General features: G+C 37.6%; 1 protein-coding gene across 2 annotated transcripts in view; it reads left to right on the top strand.

Moving 5' to 3' along the window:
* PLPP1 (phospholipid phosphatase 1) overlaps positions 1-27,503 on the top strand; it is a 55,373-nt gene that overhangs the window by 8,673 nt on the left and 19,197 nt on the right. Inside the window, exons 2-3 of one of the 2 annotated variants that reach the window (XM_424730.8) lie at positions 14,915-15,066; positions 18,549-18,829. In XM_424730.8, coding sequence (XP_424730.3) covers positions 14,915-15,066; positions 18,549-18,829 — 433 coding nt within the window. Of the gene's footprint in view, positions 1-5,389; positions 5,545-14,914; positions 15,067-18,548; positions 18,830-27,503 lie in introns of both variants that reach the window. The other variant, XM_004937240.5, reaches the window with a different exon arrangement.

Genomic DNA, 27,503 nt, shown 5'->3' with positions numbered 1-27,503 from the left:
GTAGTTTTCTGTATTCTCATTACATTGTCCCTTAGAACTCTTGACTATCTATCTCTTAACTGCTTACTGAAGAAACTTTTTCAGCACCATTGCTTTTCTGCAGGGAAGAGTTTCTTTTACAGGTGCTCCAAAATTCACTCTAGTAGCATGAGATTGACCTGTTTGTTTCTTTAAATCTCTCACATTCCTCCTTGCTCTAGATTGTACATTCCAAAATGAGCAGGAAAGTAAACATGTCTGTGCTGGCTGAAAATAAAAGCACAAATACATGTGTAAGAGTAGTTTCTCCCTTGCTTGCAATAGTGGTTACCAACTATGGAGGTTCGGTTCAGAATGACACCATTTACATGGATGTGGGGTTGTATAATCCCATGTAGAAATACTGTGGTAACTTTCCTTAATGAGTAGCTGATAACTGATCTGTTTTTGAAGGTAGCATTTACAGTGTTCTGTGGAGACTTTTTCCAGTACAGCCTAAATTCCTGTTTGACACTTCTTTCCCCCGGTTCAAGTGTAAATTGGGTATTTCTTTTCAAAAGGTAAAGCTTACCTTGTGCCAGAGCATCACCATCAGAATGTAGTGATCCTATTTTCATATTTCTCTATACTTGTTCTGAAAAACAGTCTCACTTTATCTTAGTACAGTTCCTTTTAAGTAGCGCTTTTGAGTTCGGTATAGCATGATGAAAAAATTTAGTTAATATTCAAGCTAGAATATTGTCATTTTCCATAGTTGCATGAAGGTAACTTCAAGTCTTCTGTGTCATGGAGAGCTAGAGTCCACAATTTGCAGAAGCTTTTAAGATGTTACAGATCCTAAAATGAACATTATCATCATCCAATAATAAGGAGGCCATTGGGTTGATTAAAGGATGTTTACAAAAAGTAGTTAATTACTTTGAACTACTTAAAACTGAGGAGGAGAGTAGGGAGGAGGTGATATTTCATGAGGCATTTAAGCTGATCTGAGACAATGGCCAACCTATCCTATCTTCCACAGTCTTGGGTATTTGTTTCTATTTTGTACCTTATACCAATTTTAAGTTAAGCACTCAGCTGGATGAGTAAGATCCACATTAGATGGATTTTCCTCTTTTTTCCTTTTCTTTTCTTTCTTTCTTTCTTTTTTTTTTTTTTTTTTGAGTGGGGAGGCAGGTTAATATCAAAAGGCGTTAACATTATGATAACAGGATAGCAAGTTAGGACTGTCTAGGCTACCTTGAAGTTGCTCTTAAAAACATGACCAGAAATTTCTGGAGCTCTGGGAGTAACACTTTTGATTCTGAACTAGGTAATACAGTATATAATAAGAACAAAATTGAGTCTTTCAACTATAAAACTTAAATAGTCTTAATCTGAGACACTTCTCCAAAACTGTGTCCATATCCTTGATTAGGAAAGGGTTCCTAAATTATAAGTAAATCACAAACACAGTATTTTCCATTTCTGAAGCTGCTTCCTGTCACACAATATTCTCTCAAATATTGATCTTAAATATTTTGGCAACTGTCAGCTGTAGCAGAGGCTATCTCATCTATAAATGCTAGGATATTTTTTGTATGTTTAGATAAAGATACCTGAAAGTGAGTCAGCAATGTGCCCTTGCTGCTAAGAAGGCTAATGGTGTTCTTGGCTGCGTTAGGTAAAATATTGCCAGCAGGTCAAGAGAGGAGATCCTTCCCCTGTACTTGACACGTGAATCCTGTGTCCAGTGCTGTACCCCTGGTACAAGAGATACCTGGACACATCAAAATGAATCCAGTGGAGAATCTGCTAAAATGATGAAGGACGTGGAGCACCTCTTCTACAGGGAGATGGTGGGACTGCTCTTCCTGGAGTGGAAAAGGCTCAGATGAATCTCATTAGTGTCTATAAATACCTGAAGAAGGGGCACCAAAAGGGCAGAGCCATGCTCTTTTCAGTGGTGCCCAGTGCCAGGACAGGAGGTAGTTGTCACAGATTAGATTCCTACCCTGTTTCACATTCTTTCTTCCTTATAGGCTTTTTTCATCTCATATTGGACCACCAGATATGGATAAATAAATGCAGAATCCTTGAATGCTATTTATATTGCTGTGTATTGTCTGTATGTTCCCATTGGAAGCTACTGGCTTGAACGTAGAATCTTGATTTGTATTTTCTTGTGAGCTCAGTGTAGTCCAGTGAAACTATTTTGCATAGCTTAGCTTTGTACAGTGTATGTTGCCTTGTTCTTAGCAGGTCTAGCCATAAACTTAAAGCTGTGTCTTCTCTCCAGCTCCTGCTTGGTCATTCCAAAGTCTGAGAGTCTTACCACCTTCAGTCTTCATCCTGTGTTCTTTTTTACTCTGGTCCATGTGTTTGAGGCTTTTTAACTATTGTGTCATAGCTGAAGGCTTCAAATTTCTAAGGTACTTTTTTATATTCAACTTCTAGGGTTAGCATATGTGTCAGAACTAGAGCAATAGTTTCGAGCTACTATCAAAACAACCTGGAATCTGTTGGACACTGGCAACTGACTAGATCAGCTAAGGGAACTTTTTTAGCGGAAAAGAGAAACCTCAATTCTGAGGCTGAAGCATGGGGAGCTTCAAGAAGCAATCCTTTACTGCTGAAGGTCATGTTGTAAGGGAGATAGTTCGAAGTTACTTCTGGCAAGGAAAGGAGGAAGAGGTACATTGTGAAGAAGGCAAGGTATGAGCATCGCTCTACGAGATTGCCTTTTAGCTTTGTAGTCTTGTATTTGATTGTGGTCTTCCTTTCTTCCAGTTTGTAAAAGCTAATGGATCTGAACACATGTGCATTCCTCAAAGTTCAGTGTGCAGTTAGCTTGCTTAAAGGTCATGGAGAAGTTTGGCACCTGTAAAAGTAATAGTGATCTATTACGTACATTAATGTTAATTTCTATTGTGAAAACTTTAGGATTGTTTGTAGTGTCTCTCCCTATAAAATGAGCATTAGTAAAAATACTACTAGTTTGGCATTGGTTAACTTTCTACTAAACGTTATTTTCCAAAATCTGCTAATCCACTGCTGGAAAACAGCATATCATTTAGATTTCAATAACAATTTTAACAGTAGTGTAAGAAATGAATATTGGCAGCTAGTGTTGAATGTATAACCAGTTTCTTCAAGTGTACGGATGAATTTTGCAGTCTCCTGTGAAACTGTCCTCATCTGACTCCCCTTGCTGTTTTTCCTCCCCATTCCACAACTCCCAGTCTTAATTTAAACCTCCTTTTCTTAATATAAACTCTAGATTACGTACTTTATGTGCTTTTAATAATGTAACCAAATCACTTTATTTTAACAAAAATATGCATCCTTTTATGTTGTTGAAAAAGATGTAGAAACAAACCAAAATGTCAGAAGAAATACTTAGATATAGAGGCAACGGAAGAATCTGGATAACTTTGTTATGCAGAAGTTCTCACAAACTAGTTTTTTTCTCATTAGGTTTGTTTATGGGGAGTTTCTTTAATGGGAAGAGAAGAAAGCTTCTATAGTTCACTCATAATTTAGTGAAAACTGGTCTCTTACTTAAATGAAAATTGAGCACAACATTGTCAGAAACTTTCCTTCGTTGGAAAAAACAAAACAATGAAGTGCCCTCAAGCTTCTATCTTAACTAGGTTACAGAGTGAGTAATTCTCTCCTGTTGTAGTTGCACAACAAAAAGCCTCTTTATATTCAAATGAAAAGTTATTTTGCTGGTAGGCTTAAAATGCTGCTTCTCACACTCCTAAGGTACTTTCTTTTTACTCAGTTAATGGCTCTCTTCCAATTCCTAAATAAATCTTTCTTAGGAAAAAAAAAAAGTATGACCCAGAACTGTAAACCTGTGTACTTCAGTGGCAAGAAACCTGGAATCTGTGAGCTAGGAATCCTGTGATATTTGCAAGTGCTGGAGTGTCTTCCAGCTTCTGACTGGGACAGTTGGAGGATATATTTCAGCAGCTGGCAAGGTGAAATAGCCTGTTCCAATGAATCTAAACTCAAGCGCTTTGAAAGAAAAGCCAAGCAAAACACAACAAAATCTTTTTGTAAAAAGCAGGCGATGCTGGCTTAAAAAAAAATTGAGCTGGAAATGTCATGGAAAGGTACCGAAGTAGTCACGTTCTGAAGAGCACCAGTTACCATTCAAAGAAAAATGAGGATGTGATTATTTCCATACATGACCTACTTGGTAGTATTTTGGTAACCTGTTTGAGAAGATAATGCTCTTGTCTATTTCATACAGTACTGCCAACCCCCACATCTTGACCCTGGATATAGGGTGTCAGAGACGAAAGCAGGAAACTTGGGCTCTGACTTAACACTAATGTAATCTTTCCATGGCCTTGGATTGCTGAAAACTGGCTCCAGACTTGCTAACGCACAGGTGCTTCATTTGATCATATCTGAGTGAACTTTATTCTTCAGTATGGCTTCCTTCTTCTCAAATGGCTGAGAATCTTGATCAAGGGAAAGGGGGAATGAGGAAATAAAATGGCAAAGTAGGATTTTTCAAGCTCATTGCTCCTGCAAATGTCTATTCTCAAGTTGGTTCTCACTTTGACAGAAACAGGGTCTGGACAAACATATATTTCAGAAGCTATTGATGACTTATTTTGGGCGTGACTGCCTGTGTAGTGGAAGTGAACTCTGAAAAGAGGAAATACGTTGGTATGTTAGGTGGTGTAAGTTCAGAGAGCTATCATTTGCTCCATAGTTTCTGTTTACTGTTACTTGCATGCAGGGATCTTCTGAAGTGTAGGAAAGCTGTATCAATGCAACTTTTAAAACTGAAAATCTTATTGCAAGTCCTAAGTGTCCATATCTCCTGTGGGTGTCTCAGAAGATCACTTGTTCTTACCTGCATGAAACATACATGCATGAAATCTTTAACTACCCTACTCAAAAGAAAAAAGAAACACGCACAAAAAAAAAAGAACCCACAAAAAACACAAACCATATCTTTTTCCCTTGTTTCCTGTAAATACTGGCCAGATTAGTTTGTAGAACAGGGCTGGTAATTCAGATACAAGCCAATGTCAGGGGTAGGTGGAGAAGGAGAGGGCATAAGGAGCATATAGAAGGCAGCCTGCCCTCAATAGCTGGCTGGTCAGGTGAGTGGCAAATACTGTTCTTAAGGATAATCTTGGTTCAGTGCGTGAGGACTTTGAACTCTCTACTAAACTTCTGCATCTGGTGGGTGATATCAGAATCTTTCTGAAGTGAACAAATATGATTAATTTCTATTATAAAGACTTGGTAAATATGTATGTTGCATGATCATTTACTGTGACATGGGAAATTTGAGTTTTGCATGTTTGGTATCTTCTTCCATGCATGTTTAAAAATGTTTTTTGATTTAACCACATGTATTGTTTTTTGTTTCTGTTGTTTTTGTTTTTCCTTCCCCCAACAGCTGGCTTACCCCTTGGTGTTCTAAACTTGGCCAAAATAAAACCGTATCAGAGAGGCTTTTTCTGTAATGATGACAGCATCAAGTATCCGTTCCATGACAGTACCATCACATCCACTGTCCTCTACACAGTGGGGTTCACCCTGCCCATTTTATCTGTAAGTAGCTAATATATAGGGAGCATTGGTGATGGGAGTAAAGTGAATACCTTCCAAGATTACAGTGCTGTGATTTTTACTGAGTTGAAGCCAACAGAGAGGTTATAAGGGCAAAATCCTATATATATGCGATCTTATTTATAAATAGTCATATGCATGTGAAAGATGCAGTTAGCTACTTCTGTCTGCACAGAAAATCTGGTACTAATCTCTAACTGCTAGTAACTCTAATCTTATTTGCTTCAGGAACAACAACAACAAAAAAAAGAGTTGAGGATTTGCTGCATTAGTGAGCCTAGTTCATTATCTTTGGGGAGAAAAACACTACAGAATTCCAAAGTTCTATGAGATAAATCTGTCTTTTGTTCATAATGGGTTAGTCTGAATGTTTGTGGTGATAAGATATCTGCTTCAGTGGAGTACACAGATCTGTAATTAATGAGTGTTGCTTCCATGTACTTCCATTGAAATTTGTCTAATTTGAACACTGTGGTTTATGTTTAAAAAGTGTTATGACTCCGTAAATCCTTCAAAACAGGATACAGAAGCTGAAAATCCAGAGGCTTTTAGAAAAGAGGTGTAGTCTTTTGAAGACCACATGATTTTTACAAAGAATGATTTTACCTCTGCTGTAGGTTTCTTAACAGTATTTCAAGCTTGATTTTTATACAGGTTTTAGTATAGTTTTAGAGAACCAGAATCTAACCACTCAGAATAATCTTTAGTCTAACCTTTTATCTCGTCTGTTTGCAGTGGCTGACTAAACTGCTGTTATGTGGTTTGCAGTGATGACCAAACAACAGTGTTAGAGAGTTATAATCATTTCTGGTCTTCAGAGAATTTTGAATGTCCAGTTAATCAGGAGAAAAGCTAGGCTGCCCAGAGAGGTTGTGGGTCTCCTTCTCTGGAGACATTCAAAGCCCACCTGGATACATTCCTGTGTGACCTGATCTAGGCGTTCCTGCTCTGGCAGGGGAATTGGACTGGATGATCTTTTGAGGTCCCTTCCTTTCCCTGACATTGTGTGAATCTGTGAAAAGTATATGTTGAACTGATTGAAGGATGGAATAGTCATTTAAAACATCTGAAATCTCTATACCTTATTACTCAAACTTTTACTCTAAATGCCTGTTTATTGAAGCTTGCATTCTCTTTCTCTGCAATAAATAGAACTGTGATAGAATTGTTATTAGTAGCATTCAGTTCCATTTTTGAGGAAAAAGGTTTGAAGCTTGTCAGTTTGATATAAATTCGTTTCACAAGCATTCGTGTGTATCTAAGTTGATGTGTAGAAGTGAACTAGCAGTGGCATTACCAGGCAGTGTTGAACTTCTGAAGAGGCACTTCAGTTACTTTAAATTGTGTGTTGAATTGCTTGATTATTTTTTCTTTAAGCTCAATTTTTTGTATTTGAAAAATATTTCATTATTTCTGTACTAGAAAGTCAGCTAAGAGCGTTTTTTCTCCTTTTTTTTTTTTTCTCTCTAAAATGGGAGAGGAACTCTTGACCTTGTGGCAAACGTACCTAACCGTAAGCTTCCAGGGCTTGGTGAAGACTGCTACTGCAACTTCAATTGATAAAGTCTCTGAAATTGTAAATTTTAGTAAGACTTATCAGAGATTCTGTTCTAATAACATTTCACTTCTGATACACTTGTAGGATTCTCACAGTAAAATTTTACTGCCTATGTTCAAAGAGTTGGAACATGTAATTGTAACTATCATTTCCAAAAGGCCTATGTTGTAGGGAGAGGGAGGAAACACTTGAGGTATTTCTAATTCTGCAACAACAACAAACTTATCCAGATCATTTTTTATTTCAATCTGAATGTCTCTTAAAGCTTCAAGAAAGACAAGTTTTTCTAGAATCTAGTGAAGAAAAAGGCAATCACTGTGTGTATTACTGCTGTGTTTAGATAACACAGCAACTGGATGTCATAGTCTTGGTTTTGGATTCCCTTTTCCTGTTCTCTTAAAGTGCTGATCTACTAATGCAGGAAGTCTAACTGATGCCTAATAGATAGCTTGGGTGAAGTTTGTAGTGCTAGAGGTCTGGAGTCAGTGAACTTGTAAAACAACAGTTTAATGAAATAGTGAAAGATTTAGGATAAAAGTAAATTACAGTTTTTCTGAAAAAGAAACTGCCTCTGAAGCTGCTGGGATTCTATTGAAGCAAGGGATATTTAAATTGTGTTTGTACTTCATTGCTAGAACTTGAAAGGCAAAGAGAGTAGAATGAATTCTGGAATTGTTTGAAGGCGGTTCCTTAGCCTTTTGCATGAGGTGAAGGCTAACCTTCATGCTGAGTGAAAACTTTAGGACCTAAGGTGAGCTGTTCAGACATAAATTTTTTTGTCACTGAATTTTAGGCGGATTCCAACTGAATGCTTTCTAGTGTCAAGCTTGTCATTAGTCAGATGGAAGGAGGAGAGCTGACCAGGCTGGGGATTTCTTGTACTAGACAGTCTCATTGGAGGCCTGAGACTTGATTCCAAGGCAGTGTAAGTTTTTGGAAGTAGTACGTTAATCAGTGTCTTCAGCAAGGACAGAGCTGACTCACAAAAGTGTATTGGAAGTAGCTCCGATTATCTATATCTAGTCAAAATCTTATCCTGGCAATAAGACTTTTATGAAGGGATCTGACTTATGAAGAAATTCACTCCAATAATAGCAGCTAATGCTAAGCAAGGAAAAGCTGATAAATTGCACTTCTGTGCAGTCTTTATCCTCATGTCAGACTGAACAGGACACAGTCTGAAGTTGGACTTAACCTCAGCTCTGTCACCTCACAAAGTAGAAAGAAGAACTTGTGGTAAGAAGTTGAGGGAAACAAAAGGAAAAGATATCTGCATTATAAAAAGCAAATGGTTACTTGAATAGTCTGTCTTTCATCCTGTGGCTCACCTGATAACACTTGTTGTTCTGCCTTAAGCAGAAAATTACTTGTGCAGAGTTGGGTTTCTTACCCTTTTCTTTTGCAAGAAGTTGAATGACAAAAAATTGCAGTTGATCTTGATGAGCCAAGGATTAATGGCATAATTCCACTTCTTGCTAGGTACCCTTCTTAGCTATGTTCTGTTTAAGAAATAGAGTTGTCCTGCTACCAGAAGAAGTGGAAGTCTAACTCTGTCTGCAAAGAGCTGTGTGATACCTTTACCAACTACTGCAGAACATGAGCAGTTGTATGAAGTGATTCTCTGCTGTAAAGTCTTAAGTTGTCACAAAGCACAGTTTCCAGGCAGGATTTCTGGTGCTGTACGAGTGAATACTATGTACGTTTATGCTGACAACTTGTAGAGAATCTCTAAAAATATCCAGGGGAAGTGTTTAACTCATACTCTGATTTGAATTTCTGGTGTAAGGAGACTGTCTCAAAAAACTACTTATGGAATCTTTTTCACAGGAAGATTAGGTCTTTTCTAGTTTACAGCCATATTAATGAAGTTGACATTAGATTATAGGATTGAAGTGGTGGTGGTTTTGCTGTCTTTGTTCTTTGTCTCAGCCGACTGAGACAAATCCTTTTAATTTTGTTGCCTTTCTCTGGAGAAAGACCATAGCTATCCAGTGCTCATGCATGGATGCAGGAACCTAATCGAAATTAGGAACATGAGAAGAATAGGCTTCTACAGGTTATTTACAGAAAAGTAAAAATACAATCAGTCAGAAATTCTAACAGCTTGAGTGGAAGTCTAATCCATTAGATTGGATGAGTCAGACTGTATTGGACAAGACAAGTATGTGACGTAACTAAGAAACACTTAATCTTATCAGGTGAAGTTCTTGTATTTTTACTATCCAATTCTGTCTGAAAGACTGTTGCAGAATATTCACCTTATAGTGAATACTTGCAATTGCTGTTTGTATTTATTGTTCTTTAATTCTTGCTCTTTGGTCAGCATTATTCTTTTCCACTAGCATCTGTTGCCCGTGTAGTTAGCTGATTTACAGCCCTCATGTTCTACTGTACTGTGCAAGTTCCAACTTTTTTAGTTTTTGAGATAATGAAGAATGTTTTTTCGGAGTCCATCTGTCATCATGTAAGACAGATAAATTAAAACACAGTATGTTTGCAAACTGTTTGAATGCTGTATCAGGAAAAAATTGTTATTGGCTAGCTAATTAGGTTTTCCAAAGGCACTAACGTGCTCTATTACAGGAGTTACAACAGCCATAGGAAATAAAGTTTTTCCTCCTTAGATGAGCTCTGGGAGCTTGTCATTCCAACATGTGAGTAATTTAACCTCTATGTGCATGACTCTGAACTGATTATTGCACAAATCTCCTTGTGTTCCCTTGTCCTTAGAGTAGTTTTTCAGACAAAACTGGAAGACCTTGATCTTCCACTATATCAAAGAATTGTCAACAAGAATTATTAATGAATTATACACTACATAACACTAGCTATCTGACTTGATCCCTGAGATTACCCTACTGGTAACCTTTTCCCAACCTTATAATTCTTCTTAGCATAACTTTTGTCATCTTCCCTGTAGGTGTTTTCCTCACCATGTTACAATTGACTTGGAAAATGAAGTATACATAAGAGATGCTTCTTGATGTTATTGTATGAGAAATATTTAATATAGAGCCTTTAATGACCCTTTGCAATCTCTACTTTATACTTAAAAGATAACTCATCATTATTATTATTTCACTTTCATGTGAAACTTTGGACCCAATTCATTTTTTTAGTATTTTTTTTAATGTGCCAGACTTTTCCTTTTGAAATCATAGCTTGTTTGAGGAAAAACTGATATTTGTAGAAAGAGCAGGGCTTTTTCTTTAACATAGTGTGGCAATGTACAAGTATGCAAGAAGAGTAGAGGTGTTTCCATCCCCTCCCCACCTCAGTGATCCACTGTTGACTCTCTACTACTTCCTCCTCAAGAAACAAATTTTGTACCTTCTATGTGAATCAATCTCCTGACTAAGAAGTATAACAGCTCTATACCTTTTAACATTTGTTCTTTGATTCTGTTTGTGAAGATCTTGATCTTAATAATGACTATCCTGTTATGAAGACAGTGTCACTTAATCTTCCATCATTTCTAGTCCTCTGCTGCAGGTTTCATACTTCAGAAATTGCTGCCATAAAGCGAAAGCTCATTCCCATCCTCTGAAACTGGTATCTGTCAGGGTAAAATAAGTAATGTCTATCACAAATGTAGGGCTAAATTTGTGCTTCTTATATTAAGAGGCCTTGCCTCTCTCAGTGCTTTTATTTCACTTCTGTTACTTGTTTTGCTTGCATCTGTGAAAGCCTATGTGCTTTCTGTCTTTACGTTCTCTTTGAGGGAGAGATAGATACTTACACTGCAAAAGTTCTTAAGATGTGCCTTTTGAAAGGATTTGAATTTAGATATTGAGCTTGGTTTTGGGGGATTTCTTGATCTATTTAAAAAAAATCAAACCTTGCATCATTTAAAAACAGAACAAAACCCCAAATATTGAGCTGCTTTTCTTCTTGTCAGAAACTATAGTTGTCCCTCTGATTTGGCTTCTTTGCTTTTTTCCCCTTAAAACCAGCTAGCAGTGAAATGAGTCACGTGTATTTAAAACAAGAAAGTAGATATTAAATATGCTGTATGGAGCATGTTGAGGGAGCAGCTACTGATGTTGGATGGTACTTCAACCAATGAGTATGATCATAGTTCCTAGCCTGGAATACTATCTTGGACTGAATGAATAGTAAATAATAATTGTAGTTGTGTGACTCTAGGTTTAAGTTTAATTGTGTTTGATCAATCTGATGAATCTTCTGATTGTATCTGATTGTAACCTCATTAAAAAACTGTTCTTATGAAAATTAAAACTTAATTACTTCAAGTATTCATGGAGGAATGTTATCCTTTCAGTACTGAATGTGCTAAGAGCAAGAGCACTTCTTACATCAGCTATATGGCTGGAAGAAACTTAAATACTTTATGAAGCTAATTGTATAAGCTTCTCTAACACTGTAAAACTCTTCAAATTAATTCCAAGTAGATATCTAGAACTTTTAAGACTGTCTTTAATGGAATTATTCTGTCCTACCTAAATTTTACTGGATATGACTTTTGGAAATGGAGACTTTTGTTCTGAATAGGAGTTTTTGCAAACACTTAGTGATCTTCAGCTACAGAAGAGCTTCCTCAAAGCTGTCTAGAACAATTCATTCTGTACATTCATACCTAAAACTGTGTTTTTTCAGTAGTCAACTCAGAACCTGCAAGATGCTAGTGACTGTGTAATAGTTGATGCTGTGTTTCTTGTATCAGTAATATTGCTTGAATTTCTTAAAATCCAGAAAGGTCAGTGGGTTTTTTGGTCTGTAAAGAAGTTTGAGTGCTAGAGTGAAACAGAAGTTCTTTAACTGTGCTTTTTATTTTGCTAGACCAAGAGGAGTCTAGTAAACTCAAACAGTGGAACATTAAACCGATGAAAATGTATCTGACCCACTCAAGTGAGGGAAATGAAATTATGGAAGAGAAGACATTTTAACTTAATTTAGTTGGTTCCTACTTGCTTAAAAAGCAAAACAAACACAAACTTTGAGTTGTTCACTTAACTATTCTGTTTACATTGTCTTAATATAGGATAATGCTGCAAGCAATTACAGGCTAATTACTGCATAAACTCAGTATTGCTGAAGAGTGAGCACACATTTCAGGCACCTCTTCTTTGCAAGGAAGAATGCAGTTTCAAAACATAAAACAAATACAAATCAAGCTCTCTGGAAGCTTGCCTTCTCTGTGCTGATGAAAAACTGTGAGGTCAGGATAGGAGGAAATGAGGAGTAAGTCATCTTGATGCTATTTATCATAAGGCATACTTTTAAGAAGAGTAATACATAGCTGGTTACCTGGTGCCAGTGACAACACCTGACAAGGAGAGTAGAGATGTTGGGTTTGGATAACCATCCAGACATGGTCCTGGGCACTCTGGTCTGGGTGTCCTTCCTGAGTAGGAGTTGGACCACATGGACCCAGAAGTCCCTCAGCCATTCCGTGATTTGTGTTTTTAGGCTGAACTCAATTTTGTGAGCAATGGCTTTATTGTGATTGAATCTAACCTAAAAACCTGTAAAAATCATGGGTATGAAAATAAGCCTTTTCTTTACATCTTTACATCTTTTTAGATCTAAAGAAGTATTAAATCTTTGTATTATGCAGAGCAAAACCAGAATTTTCATTCCATCATTCTTTGTTATGTTGACAATCAGCAGGTTCACTCATGTCACAGTGTAGCTGATTACCAAACAGCTGATGATGTACAGGTATGCTGTCATAACACCAGCACAGGGGGAGGGGAAAAAATGAGGGCTGGGCTGTGGTGTCTTCCAAATGCATTTTGTTCTTATTAGGATGAATGGACAGCATGTTTTCCCCCCCCTCCGCTGGTAGAAAGGCTGTATTTGCACTACACAGCACAGCTGAGCTCTCAGGGCTCTCTGCTGGTGGGTATCTGAATGGTTCAGTGTTCTGGAGAGGCTTTGGCTTGGCTCAGCTCTTAACTTGTGCTTCTGTCCTTTTTCTGCTCCACTGGTGTGCCTGGCTGGCTTCCAGCACTAGGTCAATCATAGTCTCTTTGGCATGGAACTGGAAATAACTCCTCTTCACAGTGGCAAGTTTTTTCTTCCCTGGAAGTAGCAGAAAGTTCTGCATGCTATTGAATTTTGTAATTGTAGCAATACAGGCCATGTTTGAGTGATTGTGATGTGCCCAAGTATCCCTGCTGTGCTACCAGGAGCTCTGAACTACTTGAGCTATGGTCCTGTGCTGCGTCACACTCATCAGGGATCACTTTGAGGAAGTTTTCATCTTGTGAGTCATTAGCTTGTTTGTTCTTCTGGTTTTGAAGTGAAGCATTTATTTAAAACAGTCTCTTCAACATGATGTGAAGAGCAAGATCTGAAGAAACTCACTGGTGTATTTGGATTACTCCTCATCTGTACCTGTCCCAGGAGTCAGGCTTAGTTTGGAGGACTTTGTTGGTGGAGATTAAAAAGGGAAAAGGATTTTGAAAAGAATCCTAAGTCTTTATTTTTGTAAAACCTGACCATGTAACTTGATGTGCCCCAGCACCTCCTACCACTCAATTCTTTTACTACTTGATTGCTATTTTTTTTTTTAATCCATCCTTTTATTTTTCCCTGCCTTCTTTCCTTTTCTTCTTTCTATATTTACTTTAGTTTGTGGACACTTACTTGAGGGTGGTTGGTGTGTATATGGAAAGGAAGAGCTGGACTGTGTCTCAGAACCTCTGTCAGGGGAAATGTGACTACAACAGCATCCTTGTGGCAGACAGCAAGGAGGCTGTTTTTAATCCTTGTGATAAGAGTGGTAGATTGGTAGATAAGGAACATTTTTCCCCTGCAAATGTTCTTTAAGCTGGTACGTGTTTTATATGTGTTACTGCTGAATTCTGAGCAAGTGCTATTAAGCACTTTGTCACTAGGCTGTACATCCCTAAGTTAAAAAAGACTGTTTTGTTGAGTGTTCCTGGTAGCCTCCCACTTCTTTTTTCTATACAATCACTTCTTTCTGAGGTTGTTCATCCCTATACAGGCAGCGCCTGCAGAGTCTGTGTGTCAAGTCTGAAGGATCAGGCTTAAAAAAATGTGACTCTACTTGTTTGTGGGAATTTCTGCTCTATTTTGAGCTGCTTGTAAACTTTGCTTTCAAATGACCAGTTTTAGTTAGTGTTGCAGGTCTCCTGATCTGCATCATCTTCATCTTCATCTTGTGCTTGGGATGAGTCAGAAACTTCTTTTGTGAAAGATAGGAATAAAATCTCCAAGCCTGAGGCTGTTGGGCATGTGCAGTGACCACATTGTTCCTTGGACCTACCCAGTGTGTGTATGAAGTGAGGAGGCTTCTTGTATGCACAAGGAGTCAACCCTTCCCCTCTTCCTAAAAATTCCCTCTGCTCTTGCACTCTCTGAGGAACGCTCATTTTCTGCTTTTATGAAGTGCAGTTTCTGCTTTCCTAATTTCTCAGGCTGGCCAGAAAAGAAGTAAAGGGACAACTGTTGCTCATTGCAATATAAATGAATAGTGCATAATTGTGGCAGTAGCAGCAAATTGAGTAACTCAGTGGCTGTCACTGAACTGTTTACTCATTCATGGTTTCAGACTGCTTTCATGCTTGATGTGCCACAAATGCGAAGGTGAAAGAAATCCTATCCTCCTTCCTTATGTCTGTATGTGTGATTCAGCAGCCTTTCCTGGGAGCTGCAAAAAAAGAAGGCAGTTATTGGGCAAAGTGCATAACCTTCTGACTTGCTGCATGCCTCTTCCTCTTCATGCACTTTTTGCATATTTGGGACTGTAATAATCACTAGAGATTAAATGTTGCTTTTGTAATGTATTTTTTTCCTTTTTGCTAGCTGGCTTGCCTTTTGCAATTCTCAATTCAAGACGTATCCCCTTCCAGAGAGGAGTTTTCTGTAGTGATGAATCCATCCGGTATCCATACAAAGAGGACACCATTTCTTATAAGTTGTTAGCAGGAATACTTGTTCCTTTCAGTATAATTGTTGTAAGTTAAACTTTTTTTCATTGCATTTGATTTCAGAGGGGCGGGAAGGAGGGGGAATCTGTTAATACAGATCTCTAAAACTGTATTCTGTAAGATTTCTCAATTTCAAAATAATGCCTCCGACTAGGTATTAACACAGCAGTAATGGTGTTCCAAAAAAAGATAATTTGAGAAATGTTTGCTATTCGAAGCCAAACAAATAGAATTGGAGAACAGAAAAAGAACATGGTAGAACTGGCAGTAGTTGTTTATTTTTAAGTTACTTAATTCTATAGTTTGAGATAAGGAAAATTAGTTTTTTATTGATTAAAAATAACACAAAGGTGCATTAAATGACTGTCTCAAGCATTCCTGTTTTGGGAACTGCTCTTTTCAGAAGACAATTCCGTATAACATATTTGTCAGCTTTCCTATCTGCTACACAGTCATTGTAAATTCTTCTATATGTGGAAGAATAACACAAGTATGAACTTCTTGAGTAAATTAATAATAAAAACCCTCAAAATTCTGACTTCAATCGGAACGAACAACAAACATAACCCTAGAAAAAAAGGATGAGTAACCAGGGAATTTTTTTCCTCAAGTTGCACCTTCACACAGAGTCCATCTATGTTGGAGTTAATGCCAGGGTTTATTTTCATTCTGTACCTCATTTGATTCAGCTGAGTTCCTGTTGAAAATAAGCTTGTCTTCTTCCTTCCTCTTTCACATTGGATCAGTGAACTGGAAATATTCTCTCTGCAACTGCTAGTGTCCATTGCAGGGGGTTTTGGATTGAGGGTTTAGTTTAGGATCTCCCTCTTTGTCTGCAACTCCAAGCTTAGGTGAACTGACACAAGCATATTTTAACTCTGTCCCTCAAGATTTAATTGTACGCTGCCAGGTGAGCCAACATTATAGCTTCTTATTGACAAAAAGGCAGGTCCCACTTACAGTGCAGTCTTTCGTCACCTACAATGTCATGTCTGAATTGTATAAGCTACTGGAATTCCTTAACCTGGTTGAAAATAGCTTTTAACTTTCTGCTAGGTTGAGTGAAAGGGCTCCTAGAAGTGTAAGAGGGAAGTATTGGTGTTTATGCCCAAAGTGGTATGAACACATCATCAGTTGAGGGTGAATCTGGAGCTCACTAGTTAACCATTTCATGTTTTATATCTTGTGTGACTGCATCTAAATTCACACAGTGGCCCTCCGGGTGAGGTTTCAGCATCACAGTCCAGATCTGTCAGGAAGCTTTTATACTCAGCTCATTGTATCCTTGTGCTGATTGTCATCAGAGTTGGTCACACTACAATTTGAGCAGAACTGAAACTTTCAAGCCAGATAAGGTATTTAGGTGTATAAAAATGTATCCAAGTATATTTATTAAATTAAAGCAGGAAAAGATGCAGCTAAATGTAAAGCAGAATATTGGCTAAGTGCTTCTCTGGGCTAATAGGTTACAATCAAGGGATACTATTGCAGTCTGACTCTTGTATAAATACTCTATAGTGGGATTCTTATCTAAGTTCCAACATGTCAGCATGTAGCTTGTGTGCTCCTGGGTGGGATTTATTTTTCCCTTATCTGTAGAAATGTGAGCACTGGGAACCAGAACTGGCTTGCCTTGGTTTTTTTTTTCTTTTTTTTGGGGGGGGGAGGGGGGGGGTGAGTGGGGGGGTTGTGGTAAGGGTTCATGGTAAGAACCAAAGGCCTGTGGTTCAAGAAGTTAAAAGAAATACAACAAACTTTTTTTCACTGTTTTCTGTTCAGTTAATTGGCAAGAGATCTGTGCTGGAAGATCTTGCCTTTTATGGTCGGACTACTTGTACTCTGCTCACACTGGTAGTCAGAACTTCATAAGAGCAGCTATACTTGGTCACAGCTGAGGTCCATCTAGCTTATTTCATTTCATCAGTGGTTAAAACGGAAGTAAGAAAGAAGAGAAGACTAGAGCAAAGTACTTTCCTACCAGCCACTTGTAGCTGAGGGCCTGTCTGAGTCAGAAAAAGGCTTAAATGAACTTAGTAATTTTTAATGAATGTATTTCCTTTGATTTTTCTCCAATCTCCATATGAGTCTGTATACACACTTGTCTAATGAAGCCACCTTCAGAACATTAGGGCTCTTCTTTTAGTGGTGAAATGAAAGCAGTCTGGCCAGAAAATCAGGTCAGATGCTTAAAAGCAAATGTTAGTGTCTTATCCCCAGTGCTTTTACAGACCACTGAAGATGAATACTATGAATCCAGTGAAATAGCTGTAGTGATATCACTTTCTGTCATATCAACTAAGATGAAAGGCTTTCTTTAAGCTTTTCAGCCTTGTTCTTTTAATAGGATTCATTGTTTCAGTTTCCTTCATTAAGAGGGTATTCTCTGGGATTGGTAGATTTGTTGTAAGAGCATACTGACTTCTGTGCTTGAAATGTAGAGTTTTCAGCTTTTGTCCTTGTTTTGGTGTTCTTCTGTTTCAGTCCATGTTCTGGTAGGTTGCAGAATGCAAAAAAATTGTTAGTGTTGTACCCTGATTAACTTGTCTGCCTGCTTTACATGTGCAGAGATACTGACAGCCACTTTGTTTGCTTAGGTGTCAATGCCTTTTGAACAGCTTTTAATTCATACAATCTCTGCATTTCTGGTATCATGTTTGTGTCACTCTTGTAAGTGATAGATGGAGCTATCATCGAATCCTTAGGATTTTTGAAAGTCACTTTATACACATAGGCTCTTCTATATCAAATGGGGCTGGCTGACTCATATGCAGCCTCTCTGGATGAAGTAGTAATATCAGCAGTGGGGCTGAAGATTTATATACCTATTCTAAGAGAAACATGCTTTCTGCAAAAGGCAGAAGTTAGAGGAAAAGATCTCCCTTCCTATCAACACTTAATACGTTCATGATACATATACTTCAAACATGCAAGATGAAAAGTCCTTTGAAAGCCCTGTCTTTCTGTACTTGTGAGCTTTTTCTCCCCTGAAGATAACATTTTTTTTTGAGGACTAGGAGGTTACTTTGTTTAAATAACTGGCCTTTCACACCTGGAAATCAAATTTGGACCCTTCAGAATGGTTTCTAGCTTCACAAAAAAAAAAAGAAAAAACTTGATAAGACAGAAGAATTCTGTTTAACAAAAATTAAAGTAATGAAAAGTCAATGTAGGATGGAATGTAAAACTGAAGAGAATACTTTCCATCAGGTCTGTGTCAAACAGTATGGATGAATGTTACCCAGTGATAGCTTTGCTGTAACAACTATTCTGAAAATCAGCTTACCCATCTAACTTGCTCATAAGGTGTGGCATGATGTACAGTAGGGCAAAAAAAAAAAAATTATTTTAAATAATAATGTGTTCTAAAGTTTTAGAAATGATTACTATCAACTCCTAGGGAACTTAAATTCTGCTGCTCAATTTTCTTTAATCTGAAATGATCTGCTTGATTATTAACAATAGTATTTTTTTTTTTAAGTAATTAACTGTTGTCCTTCTTTCTCTTTCAGATAATCTTAGGAGAGACTCTCTCGGTCTTTTATAACCATTTGCACTCAAACTCATTTGTCAGAAATAACTACATAGCCACTATTTACAAAGCCATTGGAACCTTCATTTTCGGAGCAGCTGCTAGCCAGTCACTGACAGACATTGCCAAGTACTCCATAGGCAGACTGCGTCCTCACTTCCTTGCAGTGTGCCAGCCTGACTGGACACAAATCAACTGCAGTCTGGGTTACATTGAGAACATCCCATGCCAAGGAGACAAAGCAAAAATTAATGAAGGAAGGTGAGTCTGACTGACCTTATAGACTTGGTTTTAAGACCTCTTTCTTGACTTGGTAATGTCTTGGGATGATACGTGCATTGTGTATGAAAATCACAGGTTATGAACTGGGTGTGTTTCCTGGGCCCCAAGTAACTTGGTCTGTGTTCAGAGTCTGGTGCTCAGGAAAAATCTAAACTTTATTTACTTTTTTTTTAACTGACAGTGAGAAAACCACTTCCAGAGTAAAAATCTATAGTGTACTTAAACTGTGTTTGCTGTACTGTTATTTTCTCTCTTCTCATCTCCCAAGCTGGTTGGAAGCTTAGTGATTAGGACAGGCTGATGCATCTTTTTCTGTAAAGACCGCATGTTTTGTTGCAAACATCAGATGTGCTTGAAATGGTAGTACAACTTCTGGAAGCCTGCCAGATTGCAGGAGGCCTTGAGGAAAGATACACCTGAAATATATTTGTGCACATATGTATGTTATAGCATGAAGATAATGCAGCGTTCTTCTGCTTGGTTGTCTGCATTGGTTAAGGTAGCCAGTGGATTTTAGTTAGTTCAAGGGAAGTTTTTACACTCTAACCTAGACTTGATTATGCTAATTCTTGAATTTGGTATCTTGTTTTACTCTGAAAACAGTTGTTTTAGTATTCGGTAGCTTTAGCTTCTCCTTAACAACTTCTGTGGTACCCATGCACTTCTAGTAATACTGTTGGTCAAACTAAGCTGAGGATCACGAAAAGTAAGCATACAAGTGTAAATACCATTCATATCTTGTTGAAATCTGCATATAGAAGTTGACATATATTACATTAAAATATAGAATACTTGCAGATCTCTAAAATATGCATGAAAACAGCTATTTAAATTAGAAATTCTGAAGTTAATGAGTGTGGGTATTAGTAACTAGTGTTTCTTTATACGTGTCTGTAGGAGAACCTTTTCTTCAGGCATTCTCTGGCATTTAAGTTAGTTTTGATACAGAAACTGGTGTGAAGTACTTCAAATAATTTTAGAATGAATTATTTATGTAAAAAATATATGCTCTCAAGTTTTTTTTAAGTATTGTTACATTCAATTCCAACTAGTCATGTGCAGAGCTTCTAATATTTATTCAGATGGAAGATTACGGAGAGTAACTCAGTGAGTTACTTGGCCTGTGAAGTTGATTTTTCTTCTGCATGTCAAAATATCAACATGTTCTTTAGTTAAAGTTTTACCTAACGTGATTGAGTAAGATGTGTATATATTTTTAAATGTAGTTGCACGGGGGAAAAGAATACTACACTGTATATGTTCATTATTGGACATACTGTGTGGTTTTTGATGTTTTAGAAAAGTAGTCTATACCAGGATGAGTATTCATGTCTGTGAATAAAGGAGGGGAGGGAACAAGTTGTTAATTACTCACACCAGTAACAGGACAACATGATACTTCTCATATCAAAACACAGATTTGTACTGTTTGGCTGCCTTACTGGTACTTTCTTTAGTATTTGTAAAGATAGCAAATTGCCAAATGGCTGTTTTCACTCTCAAGTGAACAAAGCAGGGCCCGGTAGAGTGGGTGTAGGTGTGCTGGGGTATAAACGTGATAATGGGGAAGTATGTGAACAGTCTCTGCTGCTTTCAAACCTATGGATCCTTCTACAACTTCCTTTCTTGTTCAGTTCATTCCTTATCTCCTGGCTTGCTACAGCTTATTTTTACCTGGCCTTGAGATGATTGGTAATTTACCCAAATTGCTAATAGAGGAGTAGGTATAGAGGATTCAGAAAGGACACATAACTTCTCCATTCTTTGTTAGTTATAAGGCATACTTCCCCAACTAGTCTGTGGCAGATTGTTCATGCACTGGAAGGAGTTAATAGAAACCACAGATACTCACCAGCAGGAGCTGTAAATATTCTGCTGTTCCTCTCTGAAGTATACTTTACTGTATTTGCTGGTTCCACTTGTCCAAAATGAGTTTGTAAGCTTGAATATCTAGTGTAGTTATGAGGAAGATCATAAAGAACTTATATTTTCTTATAGCATATGAATTACAGGATGAGTCTTCAACATCCTCAAAAAAAAAAAAAAAAACCAAAACAAAACAAAACAAAAAACAGAACAACCAAAAAACCTCACCTTTTTAGTGAGTATGTTGAACACTGAGGAAAAACTCACCATAAACTCAGAATCAAGATGCACAAACATGCAAACAAAGACAGAACAAATTTAAGGTGCTGAAGAATTGTGAATAATTTTTAGTTCTTGAACAGTGTATTAGCTGCTACATACAGCTTAAAATATTTTTAGTATTTCATTGAGGATTATGCTGTCACTCCTATTCATCATGTTGCAGACTTGGTAGCATGAACAACCCACTACACCTGACCTTTACAGAAGGCTTTGCTGAAGCTGAGACTATTTGAACTTTATCTACAGAGTGTTAAGAACAAATGATGTAATATGAAGTATGGGTTTTACTAGTCACTGTATCCTGAAAAATGTCACGGGGTAATGTCACAGGGACGCTAATAGTCTTATGGAGGAAAGAAATGCAAATTCTATTTACATTTGGACATATAGTGCAAATAGCATCTGCCTAGAACCTTAAAATTAGAAAGTATACTTACCTAATTTTTCTGTTTTTAAAAAAAACACTCCTGAAACAATGTAGAAGTTACAAAAGAAGTCAGCTTGTAATATCAAAACTTGATAGGGATTGTGAAACAGTGTTGTTAATGTGGCAACCAACTTCTTATGTTGGAAAGCAACGGGCTCCTAACTATTAAAACTGATGTTTGTTCTAACTTCCTCACATGTTCATTGTAGTCAGTTGGATTGTTGTATGAGTGATCACAAGTCTCAAAAGTGAATTAACTGGGACAAATCAATGTAATGTATAGAAGCTTAAGAATCAATTCAGGCACTCCAGAACTACGGAGAACTGGCAGCTGGGTTATGAAGGTAATGCAGTTCTGTATTTTTAATACTGTATTTTGGTGCAGTAGTTACTGTGAATGACATTTTTTGTGACATCTCACGTGAAATCTTGAAACCCTTCAGAAAACAAACGTGCCAGCTTTCATAAAAACTGAAATCTTCTACCATTCATAATATACTGTAGACTTCTGTCTTTATAGAGTTGTGTGAATCCTTGTCATTTGCTACTTTCATTCAGTTTCTTTTACTGTTGAATAGACTAGGCATTTCAGCTCCTATGTTGGCTGTTCTTTGCAGCATGTTTGTGTGATGCATCAATCCTTGTCCTTGATGGGCAGTCTTTTTCTACCTCTCATGCTTTTTTGGTCTGAACTCAGTCAGATAGTGCTGGCTGAATCAAGATTATCTTTTTCAATTCCTATTTGTTTTCTTATGCGAGGGGATGGAAGATTCTTATGCTGTGATGATTTTATCTCTGAAATCTTAACATCACATGGTCACTGCCTGCAGTACTGCTGATGTGTCCAACAGTTTCAGTATACTTGCTGAATAAGATTCAGCAAAGCACCTTTCCTGTGTGGCCTGTCCAGCAACAGTGTCAAAAAATAAAAGCTGTTGAATTGCTTATACCTGCCATATTGCCTTTCCAGCAGATCTTGAGACTGCTGGTGTTCCCTAAGAAGCCCTTCTGCATATGGTGCATCTGGGTTCCTATGTCCAGTATGACAAGTGGGTGCTGAGATATCTTGATTTATGTTTTGTTTATAAAATTAAATTCCTTATTAAGTATTCTTTTCAGGCTTAACAATTTTCCATATTTCCTGCGACCAGGGAAAGGAAATCGTTGACCTCCAATCATTGATCATTGGCCTCCAAATGTCGAAGCAGGCTTCCTCTTGGAGATACTCTAATGACTTTGCTTTTCCTTTTGTGTCTCCAGCTGTACCTTATGGTGCATTGTAAGAAGAGAAGGGTCAACGCATAATGTAGTTTCTTGAACTCATTGACCTGTTAGCTTTTATTCATTTATTGAGCTTCCGATTAAGGTGTAGATTTGGAGGTATCTGAGTCTTGTTTCTCAAAACTTCTGCTATTTAAGTATTGTTGTCTTGTTTCTGGTCTCTTGCAGAAACATAGGGTTTAAGGGGTTTTGTCTTGTTTTCATATTAAATCTCTTCCAAACTGGATTTCATAATTGCCAGATGTGTCCCTTTGTAACGGGATTTATTGACCATGTGGATTGCATCTGAAAAATCTGGATTGAATTTCAAATCTGGGTGACTTCTGGGTTCAAGTTTTTTAGATTTTACGTATTTACACATTTTTGTGTATATAAACATAATGTTATTTGAGCTTCATTGCACAGAAGGACATGAGAATGTAATTCTAAACATTCGTTTGACAGATTAGCCCTTTAAGCAAAAATTTTAACTGTGATTGCAGATTCAGAAGTAAGATGGTATATGTATTATGCATGTGCATAAATACAATGTCTTTCATAACCTCTGCTTCTTAGCAAATAGAAGATACTGCAACTGCAGGTGATCTGCAAATGGGTGCAGATGATGGTTATATTTCAACATCTACTGATTCTGCATAAAATTGTTGCTATATTTTTGTTGTATAGTACGTATTGAAAAGATTTTACTGTTAAGACTCTTGCTTTTTTTCTTAGAGTTAATACCCATCATGGTACATGCTTCAATTCTGAGCACATGCTGTAGGTTTTCAAAACTTGCTTTATTATTATTATTATTTTTTTAGGAAACTTCAAATAGAATCAATTTTTAATTTTTTCCTTGAAATTCACACTGCCCCTTAACAGGATGGTTGAATACAGAGAGAGGGAGGCAGCACTGGCATGAGTATTCATAAGATATGCTTAACACCTTCAAGTTCATTTAAACTGCAAATGCCAACCTCTTGTAACTATGCTAAACTTGGTTGCAGTGTGCAGTACAGTTGGTTGGTTTATTCTCTTGCTTTGACAGGTTAAACTAGTTCCCATCTGCACACCTTCTTGCACAGTGTGGAGTATTTCCCCCCACCTTCATGTAATCATACTGGGTGTGTGCAAAAATGCTCTTAGTCTACTTGCTCTGGCTTCCTGTGTTTACTCCCAAGTTTTTTTTTTTTTGGATGTGGTGCTTACTACGTTTGAAATGAGCAGTGTGGATTTCTCCCAGTGTTGTACACACTGACTTCTAAATATTTTTGTCAGTGGGAAAAAAAAAATCTAAGTGATATCTGAGTATGGTGGTAGGTTGGAGCCTAGAAGTTCAGAGTCCTGGGTTTGTAGGACCAGGAGAACCTGATGACTAGGCAAGCCCAAGAAGTTGTCCTTGCTGGTTTATTTGTCTGCTCACTAAACATATACACACAACTAAAACCTTTGAACCTTAGGTGGTAGATACCAAACCATGTTGCACAAGGCAAGCTACTTTAGAGGCAGTCTGCGCAATCTGGACTATGTTTGCCTCAAATGTTTGTGTGCAAGAAGCATTATCTTTGAAGTTCACTTTACCACTGGATAGTTGAAAATCTCTAGTTTCAATCTGTCATTTAGTTTCATTAGTAGTAACAGATAGCACAGCTGTTAATGCTCGTGACAATGATTGTACCGCTAATGCATAGATTTATATCAGAACTCAGAAGTCTGTGGAAAAAACAGCTCCCTATTCCTGTTGATATATTGCTGCCCGCTCTTGGAACAAGCTGTGTAGTCTGCTATTGCAAACTCAAAATGTAATCTTCAAAGAGGTCTTTAGGAAATTAGAGCTGACTGCTTTGACCTTTATAATTTATTTCAGCACAGTTGCCAAGGTGGTGCCCTTGAGTAATCATTTGCCAGGAATTTTACTTTCTCTTTGTTTAGAGCTGGCTGTTTGAGCTCTTTTACAGGTGGTGTGCTGCACATGCATGCCAGTGAGTGCAGTTAGTTAAATTGCACAGAGCAGTTCCCAGGAGCTAAGTACCCATGTCAGACAGCTGGCACGGGGCTAACCTGCTTCACAGTTTAATTGATATTCAAAATAAAGTTGGAAACTCTTACGCTGTTTCTTCTACATAATGAAAAAACTTTCCTAAAGTAAGAATCAGACAATACTCATTAAAATGCAAATAAGTAATGTGTTCCCTGTTTCATTAGATAGTCTTTGCAACTGGTTTGCTGTGGATTTCTTTAAGCCTAGCCCAAAAGACTGGATGCTTGCTTCAGATTATTCTGTCTTCAGTAAAAAAAATGTTCTTTGTGCTCTCTCTTTCTTGATATTGAGGGTATTTCTAAGATGAAGCATTACTTTGTTCTAAAATAACTTCATACTGGAATACTTCATAAAAGCTTTGTTTGGAAACTGAAAAGCTCTGTCAAAAATCAAACCAAACCATGCTTAATCATTCAAGTGTAACTAAATAGTTTACTTATCTAATCAGTTTGTAATAACATAATGAATCAGAAATGTCTCTAAAGTTTGTACAAACTTGTTAACTACATGTTTGCTAGAGCGCTACTTGTACGCTGTATATTTCATTCTGGTTACTTCTGTAACAGAGCTTTTAACATATCAGCTGTTACACTGTACTGAAATGTTCAGTCGTTTTCATCAGAATCTAATCAGTAGCTTTCACTTCTTAAGAACTTTCTGGCATGCATCTTTTCAGAAGCTTGGATACCAAAGCTGTAGAGGGGATGAATAGAATGCCTGATACTTTTTCACCATAAATCATTTGATTCAGCTTCTCCCTTTTGTCATCGGTGTTATTTGAGACATAACACGGTTAATTTGTGAGCACTTCCAATCCTATCCAAATAATACCAAGAAACGGAAAATCAGGGCACCCACAATTGATGCTTATGAGAAGTTTGCACGGAAGGAAAAAGCTGGAATATGGTAGTGAATTAACCTCTTAGCCTTTAGAAGCTGCTTCTGGGCTACAGCGAATGTGGGGCTGTTCTTAATCTAGATAACAAACTGCCTCTGTAATAGAAATTAGCTGGTGATAGGGATATGAACATATATGAAAAATAAACTCTTGCAGTCTGGATCCAAGTGTCTGATCTTCCTTTTCCTTCATCCTAATGAGATTGTGGCCCTTCTATACGGTGATGGGTAATATTCACTATCAAAACTGAAAGTACAACTCTTCACCACTTAATTTTCAGAAAAAGCTGTTCTTGCTGGTTTTAGTATTAAGATTTGAACTGGGCATACAGTGACTCTTGCCACACAGTGATTCAGTGGATCAGAGCCTACATTTTAGCTTTAAAGAGGATTACTTCCTATCTATTGGTCTAGTCATGTAAGATACAGTACTGCACTTCCTGTGAAACTGAACTGATTTATTAAACATATTAAATGTATTTGAAGCTTAAGAATTCACAAACGTCAGCCAGAAAAAAAATCAACAAAGTTCTATCTGCTAGTTCAGTAGCTTATTGTCACAGTTAAGTTCATTTGTCATCAAAATTTTTAGTTTGTGTTCAGCACATACTGAATTTTTTTTTTTTTTTGGAGGTTAGCTGTGGCAACTGATGCAAGCATCGTATGCTGGACAGAAATCCATTGTCCTGTGAAGCTTAAGTCAAGCTGAAGTATATAGGAAGGAAAAGACTTCTTTAAGATACAACGTCAGTTGTGTATAACTAAATAACGCTCAAATGCTCAAGCAGTACTACAGGAGCTGAAATGCCTTTAGTGCTGACTGTTTTCTTGCTGCTCTGCCTCCTAGTTGTTGAGAATTACAAAGTATGGGAAGGGAAGCTTCTGCATGCTTTCTGTATGTTTAGTTTCCAGAGCTCTTAGTTTTAAAGGAGAGCATTAATCAAACTTCAGCAGGGATTACTTTTTTTTTCTTTCTCATTTCCTTAGTGTAAAACGATAACACTCTTGTGGTTTAGGAAGGTATGTGGATACCTGCGCAGATAGGGCTAATTGAACAAACAGAAGCCTATAATCTGATGCATGTGAGAGCGCAAACCAGACCCAATTGTTGGTTTGAGTCTCACTCACTGATGCTTTTGCTCTCACTTTTTCCTGTATTACTGTTAAAGTAAACAAGTTCCTGATTTTTTTTTCTAGTTTTCTGTTTTTGGTGTTGGTGGTTGTTTTTTTGGAGGATGCTAACTAGAGGCATAGGGAAAAGTAAAGCATTCCAGTTGTGTGTTGAGTTAAACTGAGTGACACAGTCAATCTTAACAGAAGAGGAATTACTTAGTGGTGGTACAGGGTTTGTTTCAACAGAATGGTGGAGAAGGGGGGAAAGTAATTGCAAATTAGAAAAAAAAAAAAATCCACAACAAAAACTTGTTTATTTCTTCCTAGAACCTGTTGTTTTTTGTTGTTGTTAGAATTGGTAGATTCCTTAGAGTTGGAAGGGACCTCTCTGAAGGCCATCTAGTCCAACTCCCCTGCAATGAAGACTGATATGCACAGCTAGATCAGGTTGCCCAGGGCCTGATCCAGCCTCACCTTGAAAGTCTCCAGGGACAGGGCATCCACCACATCACTGGGCAACTTGTTCCAGTGCCTCACCATCCTTAAAGTAAAAGCCTTTTTCCTTATATCTAACTAAATATACCCTCTTTGAGCTTGAAGCCATTTCCCCTTGCTCTGTCACCGCAGACCCTGCTGAAGAGTCTGTCCCCTTCTTTCCTGTAGCTCCACTTTAGATATTGAAAGGCCGCTATCAGGTCACGTTGGAGCCTTCTATTCTGCAGGCTGAACATCCCCAGCTGTCTCAGTCTGTTGTAGGAGAGGTG

This window comes from Gallus gallus, chromosome Z (assembly GCF_016699485.2).
Source record: "Gallus gallus isolate bGalGal1 chromosome Z, bGalGal1.mat.broiler.GRCg7b, whole genome shotgun sequence".
Taxonomy (NCBI): Eukaryota; Metazoa; Chordata; class Aves; order Galliformes; family Phasianidae; genus Gallus; species Gallus gallus.
Note: the sequence above shows the minus strand (reverse complement) of the source record. Positions and strands in the feature narration are given on the sequence as shown.